General features: G+C 34.1%; 1 protein-coding gene across 2 annotated transcripts in view; it reads right to left on the minus strand.

The window, feature by feature from the left end:
• Nucleotides 1–493: 493 nt before the first annotated feature.
• Nucleotides 494–14,498, minus strand: part of LOC106054814 (leishmanolysin-like peptidase) — a 39,769-nt gene continuing 25,764 nt past the window's right edge. For both annotated transcript variants that reach the window (XM_056004173.1, XM_013210848.2), the window contains exons 11-17: nucleotides 14,123–14,233; nucleotides 11,853–11,985; nucleotides 11,162–11,251; nucleotides 10,072–10,144; nucleotides 9,118–9,251; nucleotides 8,167–8,322; nucleotides 494–6,637 (exon numbers count right to left, since the gene is read on the minus strand). In XM_056004173.1, the coding sequence (XP_055860148.1) occupies nucleotides 6,464–6,637; nucleotides 8,167–8,322; nucleotides 9,118–9,251; nucleotides 10,072–10,144; nucleotides 11,162–11,251; nucleotides 11,853–11,985; nucleotides 14,123–14,233 (871 nt within the window). In that variant the 3' untranslated portion in view covers nucleotides 494–6,463. The remainder of the gene's footprint in view (nucleotides 6,638–8,166; nucleotides 8,323–9,117; nucleotides 9,252–10,071; nucleotides 10,145–11,161; nucleotides 11,252–11,852; nucleotides 11,986–14,122; nucleotides 14,234–14,498) is intronic.

The raw sequence follows: 14,498 nt of genomic DNA on the forward strand, positions 1-14,498 counted from the left end.
AGTGTGGCGCGGGAGCGGAGTTACAACAATATGTTCAAATTTTTTTACCAGACAGAGTTGATATAAGCTTTGTAAAAATCGTCCTGAGTAAGGCTAATGTCACTCCTCTATTTAAAAAGGTAGATAAATCTGATTCAGGAATCTACAGACCAGTATCACGTAAAGTACTAAACACAAAATTTGAAGCAAGATCAACAATCCTATACAACAATAATGTCATTACTCCATAAAAATATGGCTTTAGAAAATAAAGGTCCCGTGAAACGACCAACATTTATTGTCATTTCAATGTCAAACCATGCCTTGTCCATGTTGAATAATCTTATCCATGTCATGTCATTTGATTTCTTTCTTTAATCTGGTGATTAAGAGCAATGGGAACACAGCATACATTTAGGTTACTTGATGTCAACAAAGATGAATCCTTCACCAATTAAAATATGTGACAACCTACAACGAAAGTAATTTAAAAAGAAACACTAAACATCAACGCAAAACAATTACAATATGTTTTTAATTGCCATAGTATGTCATGAAAATTTGTTCACAAAAATTGTTTTTGATTCACACACTCTATAAAATGTTTGACATATAGTATCAAGCAAACAATGCAGAAGGAAACTATCCTTTCATATCACTTATTTACATTTGAATACATAAGCAGTTGCATTCTAGTCTCAGGATTAAATGAAAAGAAGTAAAAATAAAAATGTCAATAAATACTTCTAACCTGACCAACAACGTTTCATCTCCATTTACTCATAGCCCCAAATCCCTTTTAAATTTCTCTAATCTTCAATTGTCTTCATTGGTTTTCAAAGGTGATAACAAAAAAATGAACTAAGCAAATAATAAGTGGATTTGTGAGCCAAATGAGATCAATGAATAAAGAGTCAATTTGGAATCATTCTAACTGGCAGGTCTGAATTTTCTTAAGCTAGAGAAGCAGCAGCTTTTTTTTTTTGTTGTTGTAGATGATGGGGCCTGGAAGGTGAAAAAGAACCAAAAAAATGCCAATTATACAAAAAGATTTGACATAAATAATACAATTTTGGATTTTGAAACTGTTCACTTTACAACTTGTTAAACAATATATTTACACAAAATGTTTTTCCTTTTAAGATCAAGCAATACATGTGACCGGCACAATGACAAAATACCCTTATTTTCCTGAACAAATAATATGTACCCGTTAGACCTGGCTGGACTCTGGGACATCTAAAAATCAAATTGTGCCTTTCAGCAAGATTCAGACTGGTGAATTCCTCATGGGCAGCCAAGCTCTTGACTACTCAGCCAGCTTTATTGGCTTGGTCATGTCATGTCAGGAAATTTGATATGTGAAAATCTGGATAAGATTCAGCATTTGGTTATAAATGCACTGACCTATATAGATGACCTTAAAATCTGAAAGTAATGTTCCACTTTAAGACTTCTGGTGTCAGCTATACTTACAGAGAAGTTCAGAATGCAAGAATTAAACTAACAAGTTCAGTCTTATAGATGCAGCTTGACAAGCGTTGAACATTCAAGACATAGTTGACAAACTGCTTACATTTTTAGAAAACAAAGCATCACTAAAACAGCTAGAATCAAAGAAAATCAGAATATTAAGCTTGATCAATAACATTTTTCTATTATGGAGAAAGAAAGAAATCCTACTAGATCTAGGAAGCTCTAAGGGACACTAAGTACAGCTACAAGTCAAATCATTTCATAGAAATAATATTTGTTGACCTCATTGTAACTATTTAAAATATTATTCTTGAACATGAGCAGAAAAAAAGGGGGACAACTTTAATTTTTAGGGTTTTAAGAAAAACTTCAATAAAAAAAAATAACTATCTGTTTGTCAAAGTTAATTGACTTAATAATTAGCATACTAATGACATTCTTAATGCTAATAATGTGTTAGAAATAGAAGGATTGGTAAATGGATAAGTAAGGCCTAAAATTGTCTACTGTATAAATCCAAGCCTGCATAAAGGCCTAACTCTCTGAAAAGTAGAAATTCAGTGCAACTGAATGAAGACAATGTGTAAACATCAAAGCATCAAATAAAACAAAATGTCATGGAAATATATTATGACATAAAGAATCATACTAATAAGCAAACACAACAGATGATCCAACTATTGAAACATAAAAAATAAATAAATAAGACCTTAGTTTGACATAAATAGCACCAAATATTCTACTGGCCAGAAACCAAGGGAGGTAAGTAGTGAACAATATTGCATCTTTTAACAGCATTGAAGGCCTAAATGCATTCACATTTAAAAAAATAATAATATAAAAACAACAACAGCAGAACAGTTTCTGTGATCCTCATTATGATATGTGCCCCAGTATAAACATACTAGAAGCAACAGATCTTCCACACCTGGGAGGAAGATATTATCTAAATTACTTACACACAATTTTATTCTCAGAATACTGTCACTTTAATAACTTTAACCCTGAAAGTGCTGAGCTGTTTTACAACGAGTGCATACAAAATGGAATTACAATTCTGAAGTTTTGAGGCTGAACTAACACACGTGTTTTGAGGTTAACCAAACTATATGGATACTACTAAAGTAAGACTAACACTAAACAAGGGTTACTCAGCCTAATCTTCCTTCTTAGCGAAGTAATTTTGAAGAACTAGACAACAATCTCAAATGATGCTCATTAAGAGCTGGAGTGTCCCTCCGGAGCCCTCTGACCACAAAGGAGGATTTCTATCAGTGGACAGGCATGAACCAGGAACTCTTTACTCCCCATTCTGTATGAATTTTTTTTTCAATGTACGAGATTATTATCCAAAGTGTTGACCTCTGGGCTTTTGATCCCTTTTAATAGCCAAAGACAGTGACCATGAGGAATGCCTTCATAGTACTACTAAATAACTGCCTTGCTCTATGAGGAGGACCCCCAAACAACTTCTTTCTCTTCCACTAATAGACACAAAGATATTTATTTTTGTATTCTTTAAAGTACTCCTGTAAACTACTATTATTATTATAGCTTTTACATAGCGCAGGAGGGACTCGTTAGCCATGGCTGGCTACCCACCTAGGAGAAGGAAAACTCTGAATTCAAACCTCTGTTGCCTTGCTGCTATACCCAATCATGGGAAAGGCTTCTTTAGTCAATCCTGAGGAAAAATCAGGAGCTGGTGACCCTAAGGCAGTTTGCAGCACCCAGAGCTACACCCTGGCAGCCTGCAACGTCGCTGACCCCAAACTGTATTGGCATTGCTGTTCCTTTGAATACATCAGCTGCGTGGAGAGGGGGGAACTGATGTGTGGGCTACATCGTTCCGACCACAGCTAATGCCCAGGCATTCATCTCTTTTCCATAAGATGATCAATAGCCGCTTCCCAACTGAAGGAGGCCATAGATATGTAGCACTACTTTCATTCTTACAGCATGCTCAGAGTGCTAAGGTCCAATCTCATGAGTGAACCAGTAGGTGGGTATCTGGGAGAAGGTTTTTCAGTTCTGCCTTTAGGCGCTTTGTAAACACAACTGTGCTTGAGTCGGGTGTCAAACCTCAAGCCCCTTTCATAGCCAAGCCAGGTCAAGTTCAAGCATACATAGCCTCTCGACCATGCATCCCACAACTATTGCCCCAAGTAGAAAAATGGTTATTTTTAATTCATGATTATAGGGACATAAATGACCGTAAGTACAAATTTGCCTATTACACTGTCCCCAGCCTTAAAAAACTGTTAATGATACCCTTTTGGAATGCCCCAATTTAATTCACCTCAGATGTACTCTATTATCACAACCATCCAGCTTAACCAACACTTTGTATGGTAAGTGCAGATCAGCTAAGAAGTACAGCACACTACTTTCATGGCCCTAAATTGTGCTGATGTGCCAAAAATGCCCATAGTATCAAATATCATCTTGAGTGTGGTGTAACAGCTCAGCATCAAAAAGCTGGCTAGATGAAACAAAAAGTAGTGGACTACCCCAAGTTTTCTATAAGCATTGATATCTTTATAATATAAAATAAGCATAAAACTATATGCTTCAAGTTGTATGCAAAATAACAGCCACACAATATATAGGCTACATGATATAAATAATGTTTAAAATTGTGAACTTTTGATACATTGCAAATATAGGATAGAATGTAATAATTTAACAAAAATAAAAAAAGCTCTATCTATGTATATGAATTACAATTGTCCAGTGCTCTTTTTTATCTGGTGAACACAAGGGCTATAAATACTAGTTATGGCACTTATAAAAAGAATTTAAAAAAAAAATTCTGTAAAAAAAAAAAGTTACCTCTAACAATAACCTTTCTTACTATCTACATTTCATTACATTCTGAGGTTCAAAGCAAATGAGAATATTGAGCGTCCAGCTCAGCGAATAGTTCCATTTTCTCTTGTTTTTTTTTTATTGATCTCATTCACTTCTGCTTGCATTTTCTGAACTCAAAGAAAAAATAATTTCTACAAAGATTTCAACTCCAGGTTGCTGCTATGTTTTAGCAATGTGTTGTACAAGTTTCATTCAGAAATGAAAATTATTACATACAGCACATGACCAGGCAACCTTCCAAGGAAAGCAAGTGCTCTGCCAACATCTTAGAACATAATATATATTTAAACATATGATGTCACACATACAAAAATCAGTCACATAATGACTACAATAAAGAATAACAAAGCTAGAAATAAATAGCAAAATATTTGTTTGGCACAAAACAGTATTGAAGATTGTGATGACTTCAACATAGAAATACATTGAAACACCAACAAACTATTGCAGTGTATCCCAAAGTGGGGTACGTGTATCCCCAGATGTACGTGAAGAGCTTGAAGGGTGTACGCATTGCACATAGTTAACTATGCTGATTTTTTTAAAAAAATATCCATTCAGTTTATAAATTAGAATAAAATATTATAAGTTTTAAATCCTTTTTTATTATTTAAGCTTTTACAAACTCAAATACTGTGCTATTTTTACATTTGGAGACTACTTTCTTCTACAAAGATCCGGAAATGGATAGGGATGTTACAACTTCCGTCGCCATGCCCACTTTTATTTGTAAACACTGTTTCTAATTTTTTCAGAATGTATTTGATGTATCTCTGAAGCATGCAAAAAATAAACTCACTAATTGAATATTTTATTGTGATGAAGTAATTATTATTTTTTGAATGCAAGCCTACAAAAGAAAATTGAGTGCTATTAAAATAAATACTTTGAAGGGGGAGCAGAGAGAGGTACTGATTGTTTAGAAAATTCTAGAAGGGGTATGCATATGTCAAAAGTTTGGGAAACACTGAACTATTGTAACCTGCATGAAATGGTTATTAGATGACTGATGCTGATATTTTTCTATTGAAATAGCTTGTAGAAAAACCATCTCTTAAAATGGACACAACCATAAAACAATGACTTATTAATTAACAGAAAAGCCTCTTTCTTAGATGCAAGACGATCTAATCAAAGTTTGGCAGGTCAAGAGGGGTGGCTAGCAGATTCTAAAAACAATCCTCATACACTTTAGTTTCTTAAAATAATAATCTGCAAGTTTTCATTTGCCCAACCCTATCTCTTAATGTTCAGCTTAAATATAAAAATATGTTTGATTCACTAACATGTGTATGTTTGGTTCACTAACTGTGAATGCTTGGTTCACTAACATGTGTATCTTTGGTTCACTAACATGTGTATGTTTGGTTCACTAACATGTGTATGCTTGGTTCACTAACATGCATGTTTTTAAAACAACAAAAAATGTAATAAAAACAAAAGTGTTATATGCAAGTGACATCACCAATGGGGACATTATTTAATAGAACAACACTTTAATAACTCTTAAATGAATAGTAAATTCAACATTTCAATGGTAAGGCCAAGTATGTAACATGTACTGTAGTGTGTGTGGGTCAAATCTTGTCACAAAGAACTAAACTTTGCTGCTACAAAGAATTTCTATGTGGTAATGAGTTGAAGCTGTGAGTTATTACACAGCTGATAATGCTGGAGTTATTATTTTTCATCTAATGATATGCAAATTTATGATTCTTTTTAAACATGCTTCAAAGTAATACTTTTGAAAAAATTAAATTAACCAATTAAATATTAGGTATCCATAAATGACAGGAAAAAAACAACAGATAAAATATATTTAAGTACTAAATTTTACCTGTTTTAACAAAAGACCCATTAAGCTTTGAAAAATATAATTTAGATTGAATAAAACTATGTGGCCAGATTTGATTAAGTACAATTTGTCAACACGATATTGACAAGATATAAGCCCCAATGTGATATGTAGTATGACAGTGTGATTACAATTATAAAATTGTCACCTGACATCAATAACCATTATGATAACTTATTGAAATAACTAGAATTACACATGTTGATGAATTCAGCAAAAATTTGCTTACTCAGCAGCTGTCCACCAGACACAACAGGAGATCTCAGCATTCGTTATGTGTAATCAAGTCAATAGCAAATGATGCATTATTACTGTTAGACATAAGAGTACCATCCACAATAGAAAGACTTTATGTTGCCTAGTCCTGTTGCCATAGTTACACAGTGACCTTTGGTCTATTACAATGCCATGAAAGACTGATGGATTAGATTCTGGAGGACAGATCACACCTTTGCTCTGAAATGAAAGCACAACATATCAAATAAAAAGACAGAGTACTTTTAGTAGCAGACGCAAGAAAACATGGAGGAGACAAGCAAATCTTTTCTGCGTAATCTAACGGCAATAAGAAACCATAATTAACAATTAGGTGGTCAAAAAAAGTATTCAGGAGTCATGATTAATTAGAGCTCTAGCATAATGAAATGTCACAGTAATAAAGAAACATTATTTTAAGAAGATCAATATAGATGGGAAGTTTATCAAGTGATTAGAAAGCTAAAAAAAAATCATTATAAGAAAATTGCATTTTTAAAACATCTATTGATAGCAATGCTGATAAAACAAATACAAATTATTGGGTAATATATCAGAGTTATTAACACAGCAACCGAGAGCTAAAACATAAAAATTTTACAAAATAGGCAATAGAACTCTGCCATAGGACGGTCCCAAGCCAGGCTGAGAAAGGAGAAGGGTTAGACCTAGGGCTAGCAACCCTATCCTGTAGGAAAACCAAAAGTTACAGAAACATCAAACAGTAAATCAACAGAATTCATGGACCTGGGAGAAGATGGACCTCCAGCTGGAAGATTTATGATGCATGTTGGTGAAAGCCAGAGTCATCTGGAAGCCGACAGGCCAAAGACCTACCAGGACCACCCCGCAATTTGGAGGCAGATGCCAAGCTGATGGGCAAGACATGGGGGCAGTTGGAGAGACTCGCCCAGAACCGAGACGCCTGGAGGAAGGTGATTGATGGCCTATGTGCCAGAAGAGACCACAGGCAGAGATGAGATAAGAAGGCAACAGATATATTGTAACAGCAAGAATATTTAAAACAGTTGCACTCATTTCAAAACCATATACACTGGTATTTTAATATCAGATATCAAAGCTCACAGTACATTTCTTGCATTATGTCTACAAAGTTTGGGTATATTTAGGATAGAGAGACTAGTTTACATTCATATTTACAACTGTTTCTTATAAAGTGATTATGCCAGTTATAGAAATTGAATAAAGATGAAGCTCTACATTACAGTGCAGGTAAACAAAACAACAATATCTTCAATCCATTTGTGACATTTCAATACATTAATCTTGCTCTGAATTTAATGGACAAGGATTGAACAGTTTAGATTAACTAGACTTACTGGACAAAGGTCTGAACAGTTGGGACAGACTAAACTTACTGGACAAAGGTCTAAACAGTTGGGAAAGACTAAACTTACTGGACAAAGGTCTAAACAGTTGGGACAGACTAAACTTACTGGACAATGGTCTGAACAGTTGGGACAGACTAAGCTTACTGGACAAAGGTCTGAACAGTTGGGACAGACTAAACTTACTGGACAAAGGTCTAAACAGTTGGGACAGACTAAACTTACTGGACAAAGGTCTAAACAGTTGGGACAGACTAAACTTACTGGACAAAGGTCTAAACAGTTGGGACAGACTAAACTTACTGGACAAAGGTCTGAACAGTTGGGACAGACTAAACTTACTGGACAAAGGTCTAAACAGTTGGGACAGACTAAACTTACTGGACAAAGGTCTGAACAGTTGGGACAGACTAAGCTTCCTTGATGTAAATATGTACTGGACTTGAAGACAAAGTTAATGACTTGCTTGGTATATTTACACTGATAGGTAGTGTTGTGTACATGAATCACAAGTCCAATGCCAGCCACACAGCTATACTGAGGACAAAATGAAGTGAAAAAGATATCTTTTTTTTTCTTTCTTCAAAGGCTAGACTAGACTAGATCTTTAGAGTTCTAAATCAGAAGTCTTGGTCCAGTGTTAGATCTAGATGTCTATATAATGATAATATCAATAAATAATCGCAAAAGTATGCATAGACAGATGGTCGAATTTGAACTGCACATTCATTCAGGTGACGATTGTCAAAATCAAGGGTTCAATACCCATTTTAAACTAAATATTTTTTTCACTAATTATTTTTTATACTTTATTATAGTGGAATTTGTGTAATGGAGGTATTGCCTTTTTAAAAAAATGTATTTTCAATGTTTTATTTTGTTTATTTACATACTTTTTATCAAAATTAATTAAGCCTGCACTTATCATAGACTGCTGTGAATTAATTACAAAAAAAATTTCCCAGTTCCCAGACACATAAAAATTGTAGTTCCCCTTTTAGACCTTGCAATCTATAGGGCAGATGATGATAAGGCCATCTGTTTCTTTGGCCAACAGTTAACAAACACAGTGTCATGTGGCCAGCACATCGACCAACCGCTTTTACTTTCCTCAAAATAATGTCAGGCACCCATTAGAGTTGGGTGGATTCAGGTGTGCCCTAAAAATCCTGAAATTCAAAAACCCAGTCTTGAATAAGATTCAAACCCAGGATCCCAGGTCTGGAAGCCGAGCACTTAACCAGCCAACACGCACCTTAACATTAAATATAAGCCATTGGTTGAAACACAATGTATCAATTAAAAAAATAAAAATTGCAAAGCTTATAAAACCTGATAACAGCCACTTCCAGAATGTTGAGGACTACGTATAGAGCCACACTGGTGTAGATACCACTTGCTGGCATGTTCAAAGCAGAGACTGTTGCTGCTATAGAGCTCTCCAAAATAGTTCTTTGTTTCATCTCCTAGCACAGGACACACAAATAGCTTACAATGAAAACATTGACGACCAATGAATAAAATAAATGCTCACATGACATTAAATACACATGCAATAACTTTGTTAGCCAGGAAAAAAAGATCCACTTAAGATCATTTCATCTGTTTGTCCTTTCATAAAGAGTGAACAATTGAACACAAGGGAATAAGAAAGTAGTCATTAGAGTGGCTTTGGTTTTACACAAAAGTTTTCCATAAGCTCTTTCTATTCTTAAATTTCAAAGAAGACTGCTCCCCCCCCCCCCTTTTTCACCATGATGATGTTTTACCGACATGGAAGTAAACATTTTTTCATAGAAGGATTCTGAAAAGGTTTTGTAAGACAAATCCTGTTGTATCATTGGCCAATGAGAAGGAAAACCCATGTTTTAGTCAAATGTTAGAGAAAGAAGCAGGAACACCAGAACTAGATTCTGTCAGGAAGTCAGCAAAAAAAATTATTACATTCTAGATGATGTTTTGAAGACATTTTAATCATCACAAAGCTATAAAAACAAAGATATAAGCAAAATGTTCCATTCAAATTATTTGTTAGTTTCAGACATTCCTTCAGAAAAGATAATGACATCCTAGCTCAAAGCTGCTGGACAGAAGGAGACAGTAGCAGGCCTAGTTCAAGCTTAGGAACAGAGTGGCAACAGTGGGAAGAGCGTATCACATGAACTGCCAACTATCCTATTTCTAGTACAAACAAAAGAAGATCATTTAAATACATAAAAAAAAAATGAATCAGCAGTGTTGATTTCTTTAAACTTTATGGGTCATTCCCTTTTGTTCCATACTCACTTATATTATTATTAGAGTCCTGACAGTTGGAGCCTCTGTCTGTAACATTCAATTCATTCAACCAGCTCAGTTCCTAGAGGAATACAAATGCATAATGCCATACAAGCTAATAAGGACATAACTAAATGAACAACAATGATAGAGCATCACTAGAATCTATCTAGAGTCATGAATCAGCCAGATTTGTTCCAGATATATGGTTGGTTACCATTTTGAATGGTACCAAGCAATATAAAATACAGAAGCTGTTCCAATAATCATACACACTCTAAATAAGTATGATTAGACACTAAAAGATTTTTGTGGTACATAATCTGTATTTTCACAATACCTCTATTCAAGTCACGCTTTCAGAGAGGAACCTAGTTGGGCAATGTAGGGTCGACATGATTCTCGAAAATGGCTCTAACTATTTTCATTGAAATTTGAAAGCTGATGTATATTGTTGGGAAAAGAATTTACAAGCTCATTGGCCACATTGGAAAAACTGTAATTCGGCCGTTATGGTTTTTCAAAGTATAAAAAGATATTAATTTAAATTTGGCTAGAGACCTAGAAGATATTTATCTTGAAAACACCATACATCTTTGGGTATTTCGTCATTGAAGAGTTTAATCAACTTATGTTCAGGAACATTTTGCACATCATCTTCTAAATCTAAAGCTAAAGGCCATCATTGGAATATGTATAAAGTCTAATAGGTTTATACATTCACTTAACTAGGATTTTTTTGGGGAGGGGGGGAGGAAGGGGGAAATGAGGCAGGGAATAAAAAATGTTCTGTCTCTAACATTCATTAGTTATCAAGAGCAATATAATTTTTCTATAAGATGTGCTATAAAGGAGATATAGGTTTTTTTTTTATTTTTAAAAATGTTTTTCTTGTTTATAAAGATTAATGGTATCTCAAAACCACTAAAGTTAAATTGTTAACAACATTAAAATTCATCTAATAGTAGAAAAATATAACAATATATAAAAGTGAAGAAAAAAAATGTAAATCATACAGAAAAGTGACTTGATGAGCTTCAAAAAAAGAGTAAAGGAGAAATTTAAAACATAATTTAACACAATTATGTGTCTACAGTACCTGCAAAAAAGGACAAAAGTCAGCCAGTTCTACAGAGCCAGCAAATCTTGAAACAGAGTCAGTTGGAATACCAGGAAGAGAATGAAAATACTGAGGGGATAAAAACAAAAACAACATATGTTTTCATATCACTAAATAGATTGATATAGGGAAGCAAGAATTCTAAAAGCATGAACTTAACTTTGGATTTCCTTCATCCTTACCCAAACCTAATCCAGCAGGATAGTGGGCAAAATTGGAACTTTGGACAATCATAAAGACAGTCTAAAGCTCAAACTGCATGGCCGATCATTTATGTCAGGTTGTCAGAAATACATTTCAAACTAGAATTTTTGGATGTCACAGTACTCAGGTTTGAGAACAAGCATTAGATCATTGTGCTGGCCTTATAGAAACCTGGTGAACTTTTAGGTCAACTAAACCATGAAATAATTTCTCAAACTTTCTTTTCTTTCATAACACAAATGAAGAATCATTAAGGCTCCCTAGAGTTTGATAACTGATAAGAGTTATGCTTTTTTTGAACAAAGGGTGGTAAAAGCTCAAAACAGGTACAGGCCTAAAGGATCCATTTAATAATTCATTAAAATATAAAACTTCAAAAGAATGTCTAGCTCAGTCAAATGAAATGTCAACACCTGGAGTGTGACGATGACAATCTAATAAAGTTGACAACATTTGTTCTACTCACCTGGTATCTAGCACTGACAGGTTGCTTGTACTCTACCAGATTGCAGATCACAACAGACTTTCTGTCCAGCGAGCAATCAGTCCAGAGTTCTCCTCTCTTCACCAGATTGCAAAATGGATGGATGTTCTCCCTTCTAAAAGTCAAACAAAACATACTAGACATTGTAAATGAATGTCCAAACAAACAAAACATACTAGACATTGTAAATGAATGTCCAAACAAACAAAACATACTAGACATTGTAAATGAATGTCCAAACAAACAAAACAAACTAGACATTGTAAATGAATGTCCCAATACAATGTAAACACTAGACATTGTAAATGAATGTCCAAACAAACAAAACAAACTAGACATTGTAAATGAATGTCCCAATACAATGTAAACACTAGACATTGTAAATGAATGTCCCAATACAATGTAAACACTAGACATTGTAAATGAATGTCCCAATACAATGTAAACACTAGACATTGTAAATGAATGTCCCAATACAATGTAAACACTAGATATTGTAAATGAATGTCCCAATACAATGTAAACACTAGACATTGTAAATGAATGTCCCAATACAATGTAAACACTAGACATTGTAAATGAATGTCCGAATACAATGTAAACACTATCTCTTTTTTTTTTTTTTTTTTACAAATTATCACTTTGAAATTTCCTATATCACATTTAGAATCACTAAAGACTAATGTAATGAAGAGATGTCTTCCGACAAAGAAGGGAAGACAACCAGTAGAAATTGAATGCACAAGTAGAAATTGGTATGCCAAAACTGCACATAAACAAGCATGGACTGCTGCAGGTCTGCACTAAAATCCTCAAACTGCATGAATCTGATAGACTGAGACAAATTTATAAGTAAATGAATCTGATAGACTGAGACAAATTTATAAGTAAAACTGCAGACGTATTAAGAATAAAAGAAAAACACAGAAACTAACATTTTTAAAAATGTAGGCTCTTAGCACCAGGGCCGGACTTAGGCCACAGCAACCTATGTTGTCGCAGTGGGCCCCGCACTTTCATTAGGCCTCGCATTAATGCGAAGTGTAAATTATTAAATTGAAATTATAACTTATATAGAATAACAAGTTTTCTGTGGCTTCTTGATTTTCCAGGAGTTCCTGGAAATCTCCTGTAATTGCAAAATATAACTAAAAGTCCTGGAAATCTAAAATAAAAATCTCCAGAAAACTCATAAAAATCTGCTGGAAAATAGACAAAATTAAAATGTTCATTTTGGGGTGCCAACCCTAAGCTCGCTAAAAAAAATGGCATTGTCAGCTTTCATTTGATAAAAAATCATTCTAAAGACGAATGTATTTTCTAATACAAAATCTTAATTTGGACATTATGCTTATCCCTACACAGACTGGGACCAGCGCTATCTGTTTCGCATAGGGCCCTGCAATTGCTAGGGCCGGCCCTGTTAGCGGGTATTTATACAATAAAAAAAATAGCATAGTATATGTAAGACAATACTGCAGACAAAGGAATGCTCCCTGAGGTAAAAAAAAAATTACAAAAGCATTTCTATTGAATCTAATTGAATTTTTAAAACATTTTATACATGTCTAAGCCAACTGTTAATCAGAAACCAATTTTTATAGTAATAATAAAGTCAATTATGAGTGACGTAGATCACTTGGCTACCTATCAATGGGTCTCTGGAGTTAATATCCTGACTAGAGCTGAGCTGTGTTTGCTGAGTGCCTAAGAGTAGCATGGAAACCTTCTCCCAGATAATCCCCTCCCTCCACATGTTCTTTGAGAATGCTAAAGCATAAAAAAATGCACTAAACAAAAGATTTTTGTTTAAATATTAAAAAACTAACATATAATGTTTTAAGAAAAAAAAAAAAGTGAATTCAGTCCTAAATGAAGATAGTAATTTTCCACTAAAGATGAAATAAGTCAACTCCTAAATGTCAAAAATTGTTCTACAATAGATATACCTCCGCTGAAATTATTTGCAACGGGAGTGCTTCAAAGAAGCATTTATAAATTGTAGTTTTTTATATGCTTCACCTAAATTTAATCATTTTTGCTAAATAAATATTTTTACAATAATTGCTGCAAAAAACATACCGTACACAAAAATAACCTAAAGAAAAGTGGGAAATTTTGTTATGGACAGAGTTTGTTGACACAGCACATCACCTTTTCTAACACTGGCATCAAAGTGAAAGTTCCCCAGTAGCATGATAACTTTTAAGAAATTTTACTTTACATTTTAATTTGCCACAGCTAACTTGTACCTAGTCAGTCTTTCATTGATCCAATCATAACAGCTGTCCTGAACAAAATTACAGCCAAGATTCCTACCCCATTCGTATTCACCAGATTTGGAATAGTCTGCCTTGTACCAACTGAAAGAAAAGATGTAAAAAAAAAAATTGTAAAATTCACAATGGAATCTAGTTTAGTCAAGTAATTTACTATAAATAGTTATTTTTTTTTGCCCTGATTTTCATTCTAAATGTGCATAATTGTATTAACCACATGATAAGTGCTACAGAATTTCAACTCTAAAAGACCCTGCATTGAATTGAGCAAATACTTCCTGTCCAAATTCTCCCTGAGTTTAACCTTTTTGGCCTACTTGTCCCAACAATATCCACTGGTGGCAATCAC

Source organism: Biomphalaria glabrata, chromosome 11 (assembly GCF_947242115.1).
Source record: "Biomphalaria glabrata chromosome 11, xgBioGlab47.1, whole genome shotgun sequence".
Taxonomy (NCBI): domain Eukaryota; kingdom Metazoa; phylum Mollusca; class Gastropoda; family Planorbidae; genus Biomphalaria; species Biomphalaria glabrata.